General features: G+C 48.9%; 1 protein-coding gene across 1 annotated transcript in view; it reads right to left on the bottom strand.

The window, feature by feature from the left end:
• adam10b (ADAM metallopeptidase domain 10b) overlaps positions 1 to 6,000 on the bottom strand; it is a 37,495-nt gene that overhangs the window by 9,132 nt on the left and 22,363 nt on the right. The window contains exons 8-11 of the mRNA XM_084095673.1: positions 4,026 to 4,209; positions 3,785 to 3,948; positions 2,617 to 2,800; positions 2,347 to 2,497 (exon numbers count right to left, since the gene is read on the bottom strand). Coding sequence (XP_083951799.1) covers positions 2,347 to 2,497; positions 2,617 to 2,800; positions 3,785 to 3,948; positions 4,026 to 4,209 — 683 coding nt within the window. The remainder of the gene's footprint in view (positions 1 to 2,346; positions 2,498 to 2,616; positions 2,801 to 3,784; positions 3,949 to 4,025; positions 4,210 to 6,000) is intronic.

Raw genomic sequence — 6,000 nt, 5'->3', positions numbered from 1 at the left:
ACAGGGAGAGGGCTTCATGACACACAGGGAGAGGGCTGGGCTTCATGACACACAGGGAGAGGGCCTCATGACACACAGAGAGAGGGCCTCATGACACACAGGGAGAGGGCTGGGCTTCATGACACACAGGGAGAGGGCTTCATGACACACAGGGAGAGGGCTTCATGACACACAGGGAGAGGGCTTCATGACACACAGGGAGAGGGCTTCATGACACACAGGGAGAGGGCTTCGTGACACACAGGGAGAGGGCTGGGCTTCATGAAACACAGGGAGAGGGCTTCATGACACACAGGGAGAGGGCTTCATGACACACAGGGAGAGGGCTTCATGACACACAGGGAGAGGGCTTCATGACACACAGGGAGAGGGCTTCATGACACACAGGTCACTGACTGGTTGGCAGACGCATGGCTCAAGAATAATTACAGCATCATTCGGGAGAAAGAAAAAGAAAATCAATGTAAACTACGCGCCGAACATTGACAGTGAAGAGCAGAAGACTGCAGAAGATCCTGGGAACATTCCCAGACCGAGACATCACTATCATTTTGGGTGACTTCAATGCCAAGACTGGATCCGACAACACGGGATATGAGCAGGTCATGGGGAACTATGGATGAGGATGGAGAGAGATTTACAGACGTGTGTGCAATCAACAACCTGGTACTTGGAGGAACATCTTTCCCCACAAACGGATCCACAAGAGCACCTGGGTATCTCCAAACAGCAAGACAGAGAACCAGACAGATCACATCTGTATAAGCACAGAGTTTAGGAGATCCCTGAAGGGTTAGGGTTAGAAGAGGAGCAGATGTGGTGTCTGAACCTGGTGGTGGCCAGAATGAAGCTGGAATTGAAGAACTGGACAGCCATGGCTGATGAAAGAGAGTGAAATATAACATCAACCTTCTGAAGGACCCCAAAACTAGAGCAGAGTCCGGACTGATGCTTAGGAACGGGTCTGAAGTACTGCAAGGACTAAACGAAGAAGAAGACAAAATACTCAGTCGATGGCAGCCAGTAAAGAGGCACTCAGATCAGTGTGCCATAGAGAGTGGATTTCAGTGGAGAGCTTGACCAAGATGGAGGATAGGAAGAGGAAGAAAGCAGCAGTCAACAGCAGTAGTACTAGAGCCGCAAAAGCCCAGGCTCAAATAGATAGGTTGAAGAGCGCGGACCTGGGGCTGGACCTGATGACATTCCAGCAGAGGCCCTGAAGGCAGACTTGGATGCATCAGTGGAGATGCTGTATCCTCTCTCTGAGATGATCTGGGAAGAAGAGGGGATTCCGACAAACTGGAAAGAGGGATACCTGATCCCTAAAAACGGCAACCTCACTACAGAGGCATCACACCTCTGTCTGTACCAGGAAAGGCTTTCAATCGGATCCTCCTGGAGAGAATGGAAGACACTGCTGACACACAGCTTCCGGCAGAATAGATCACGCACAGACACTCCGCATCATAGCCGAACAGTCCCTCGAGAGGAATTCCCCCGTTTATCAACTTTGTCAACTGAGAAGACATTTGACAGCTTGGATCGAGAGACCCTTTGGAAGATCCTTTGAGTCTACGGCATCCCAGTTAAGTTGGTCAACCTGATAAGAACATCTTATGATGGCATGTCTTGTAGAGTCATCCATGCAGGGCAGCTCACTAACATCTTCCAGGAGAACAGTGCTGTGAGACAAGGATGCCCAGTCGGGTTATGAAGGCATCCAGTGGACCTCGTGGACCCAGCTCGAGGACTTTGCACTTCTCTCCCACAACAAACAGCAGATGCAAGGGAAGACAGATGCAACTTCCTCATCTCAGAGATAAGACCAAGATCCTAAAGATAAAATCCTCAAGCAAGGAACCAATATTTTTAACAACTCCTCCTACTTTTTATTATACAAATGAGTCATTTAAAATGTCTACAAATTAATAAAACTGATCTGACATAAGTTAAAAACTATTTTGAAGCCTCGTTTACAGAAATCACATGACTTTGCCAGTTTGATACAAATCACTGATTTAAAACAAATGATTCACTAAAGGTTTAGAAGCTTCAGGAAAGCAGCAGTCACTATTGCTCACTGTTAGTTAATGCATGAACTACTGGAACCTTACTGTAAAGTGTTACTGGAAACTGAATATAAGCCTCAAGAGTGAACACTTCTGCACTGTGACCGTTAAGTGATGTAAAGCACACTTTGCTCTGTACAGTGTAAAGAACAGGAGGGTTGTTGTTATTTTACACTCATGACATTATGAATGAGAATCACTGAGAGTAACGAGAAACTGTCTGGAGAATCACAGTAAAGGGACTGAGGGGAAATGTGACTCGGCCCAGTGTTTGTACCTGCAGACTTTGTTGGGTTTGAGTTTGCACTTCCTGTTGTCGGGTTGATTAGCATCGTAGCAGCAGTCGTCTTTACACTGGTCACTGTATCCACAGTCACACTCCTCACCCGGCTCCACCAGCCCGTTCCCACAGATCGGCTGCCCGGACTCTGCCACACACACACACACACATGCACGCACACAGACACACACACACGGACACACACACACACATCAGCTGCGCTCAGACCTGCAGGACTCGTTCCATCAGTGGTTCTGATTGGCTCACCCACGAAGCAGCTGCCCCTCTTCTTCTCCAGCACCTGGCTGATGTTCTTGATGCTGCACACGGAGAACTTGTTGTTGTTCAGCTTGTCTCCGGATGTGGCGCGGGCGTACATGATGTAGTTCCCCCGCTCCTTCTTATCCTGGCTCTTGGACTCGCCCGGAGTGCACTCCGACCCGGAGTCATGCTGAGGGAAGAAGATCACCATCACTATCATTACTAGGGCTGCACGATTATGACAAAAATCATAATTGTCGATTATTCCCTTGAATTTGTAATTGCGTTTATTAATTATGATTATCACAATTTACATTAAATGATGTTTTGAATGGCTTTATACCAGAGGTTCTCAACTCGTCTGGCCATGGGACCCACATTCCCCATGGTCAACAAGCCCCACCCACTTTTTTAAGGATTTATAAATGATTGATTTTTCTTTTTATTGGTTATGGGAACAACAATGAATACACAACACTAGAACTTTTAATGAAACATGGAAACTGCTCCTGATGAATAGTGAAGATTATCCCTGCATGCTAATCCCTCTCAGTGAAGTACGCCGTGTGCCGGTAACGGGATTTATTGGTATTTTACTGTTATTTCCTGACTTACTAATTTACAACGCAACAACGTTTCATCCTCGTAGTTTCTTTTGCACTTTATAAACAGTGGAGCGATGAACAGCGCGCCGCCGCATTAGCATGTGCAGTTGAAGAGTTTCGCTACTAGCGCAGTATAACGGCTGACAGGTAAGTCCGTTCCTCTGAGGTTAGAGACTCAATAAACTCAACTCTATTTCAGCGCACTCTTACGCCTCTGCTAGTTCCTGTCGTGCTGGCTCTCTGAAGCAGTCGTGATTCGCCTCTCACAGCGTGGCATGCTCTAAACACACCTCTTAAACACTATTCTTAAACACACGTGTACGTGTAATGCAAGATTTTTTTTTTTATCGCGGCTTTGAACGATTACGTAATCGAGGCCTCCGTAATTTGATTAATTGTGCAGCCCTAATATTCACCATCATCATCATCATCATCATAACTAAAACTGAGACGTTGGTTATCAACACTTTACGTTTGTCCACTACACTGATGTTGTAGTCACGCTGTCAGATCACGAGCCACATGTATCCAGTCAGGCGTGTGTCGGTCACGTGTGTGCATCCACTCACCGGCGAGCCGAAGTTGTGTCCCACCTCGTGTGCGAATGTGATGTGTGAGACTTTGGGAGGCACGTGTGAGGCGTAGTTCTGCACCGTGATGATCCCGGTGTTCAGAGACTTCTTCTTCCCGTCGGAATACAGCTTACTCTTCTCACAGATGCCTCCAGAACTCCCTGAGGACACACACACACACATCAGCACACGCACACACTCACTCACTCAGGGTTCTCCTGCAGAAGCGCTGGTTTACCGGCGGGAGCCCCGACCCAGGCCAGACCCAGAACCCCGTCGTCGAAGTCCCGGTCCGTGAACACGTAGGCCAGGCAGTAGTCGTCGTGGTTCTGCTCCGAGTTCAGCTCCAGGAACTTCTCCACGCCGATGTTAGCGAAGCGGAACGGGTTCGTCCGGTCCCGCTCGTCACTGGTGGTGTTTATCTGAGACCAGCAGCGCAACAAACCAGTCAGAACCAGTCAGAACCGGTCAGAACCAGCTTCTACTACAGGTTCCCTCCGGTCATTTTCACCCGGAAAATATTTTTCATTGAGTGTGTCGAGTGTGTCGAGCGCATCAAGAGCGTCTAGTGTGTGTTGAGCGTCTAGTGTGTTGAGCGTCTAGTGTGTTGAGCGTCTAGTGTGTTGAGCGTCTAGTGTGTTGAGCGCATCAAGAGCATCTAGTGTGTGTTGAGCGTCTAGTGTGTTGAGCATCTAGTGTGTGTTGAGCGTCTAGTGTGTTGAGCGTCTAGTGTGTTGAGCGCATCAAGAGCGTCTAGTGTGTGTTGAGCGTCTAGTGTGTGTTGAGCGTCTAGTGTGTTGAGCACATCAAGAGCGTCTAGTGTGTGTTGAGCGTCTAGTGTGTGTTGAGCGTCTAGTGTGTGTTGAGCGTCTAGTGTGTGTTGAGCGTCTAGTGTGTGTTGAGCGTCTAGTGTGTGTTGAGCGTCTAGTGTGTGTTGAGCGTCTAGTGTGTTGAGCGTCTAGTGTGTTGAGCGTCTAGTGTGTGTTGAGCGTCTAGTGTGTTGAGCGTCTAGTGTGTTGAGCGTCTAGTGTGTTGAGCGTCTAGTGTGTCGAGCGCATCGAGAGCGTCTAGTGTGTGTTGAGCGTCTAGTGTGTGTTGAGCGTCTAGTGTGTGTTGAGCGTCTAGTGTGTTGAGCGTCTAGTGTGTTGAGCGTCTAGTGTGTTGAGCGTCTAGTGTGTGTTGAGCGTCTAGTGTGTTGAGCATCTAGTGTGTTGAGCACATCAAGAGCGTCTAGTGTGTGTTGAGCGTCTAGTGTGTGTTGAGCGTCTAGTGTGTTGAGCGTCTAGTGTGTTGAGCGTCTAGTGTGTGTTGAGCGTCTAGTGTGTTGAGCGTCTAGTGTGTTGAGCACATCAAGAGCGTCTAGTGTGTGTTGAGCGTCTAGTGTGTGTTGAGCGTCTAGTGTGTGTTGAGCGTCTAGTGTGTGTTGAGCGTCTAGTGTGTTGAGCGTCTAGTGTGTGTTGAGCGTCTAGTGTGTTGAGCGTCTAGTGTGTTGAGCGTCTAGTGTGTTGAGCGTCTAGTGTGTTGAGCGTCTAGTGTGTTGAGCACATCAAGAGCGTCTAGTGTGTGTTGAGCGTCTAGTGTGTGTTGAGCGTCTAGTGTGTTGAGCGTCTAGTGTGTTGAGCGTCTAGTGTGTTGAGCACATCAAGAGCGTCTAGCGTGTGTTGAGTGTCTAGTGTGTGTTGAGCGTCTAGTGTGTGTTGAGCGTCTAGTGTGTTGAGCGTCTAGTGTGTTGAGCGTCTAGTGTGTGTTGAGCGTCTAGTGTGTTGAGCGTCTAGTGTGTTGAGCGTCTAGTGTGTTGAGCGTCTAGTGTGTTGAGCGTCTAGTGTGTTGAGCGTCTAGTGTGTCGAGCGCATCGAGAGCGTCGAGTGTGTTGAGCGTCTAGTGTGTGTTGAGTGTGTCGTGTGTGTTGAGAGCGTCTAGTGTGTTGAGCGCATCGAGAGCGTCGAGTGTGTTGAGCGTCTAGTGTGTTGAGCGTGTCGTGTGTGTTGAGCGTGTCGTGTGTGTTGAGTGTGTCGTGTGTGTTGAGAGCGTCTAGTGTGTTGAGCGCATCGAGAGCGTCGAGTGTGTTGAGAGCGTCGAGTGTGTTGAGCGTGTCGTGTGTGTTGAGCGTGTCGTGTGTGTTGAGAGCGTCGAGTGTGTTGAGAGCGTCGAGTGTGTTGAGCGCATCGAGAGCATCTAGTGTGTTGAGCGTCTAGTGTGTGTTGAGTGTGTCG

Source organism: Abramis brama (genome assembly GCF_963993115.1).
Source record: "Abramis brama genome assembly, chromosome: 20".
Taxonomy (NCBI): Eukaryota; Metazoa; Chordata; class Actinopteri; order Cypriniformes; family Leuciscidae; genus Abramis; species Abramis brama.
The sequence above is the reverse complement of the archived record's forward strand: the minus strand, read 5'-3'. Positions and strand labels throughout refer to the sequence as shown.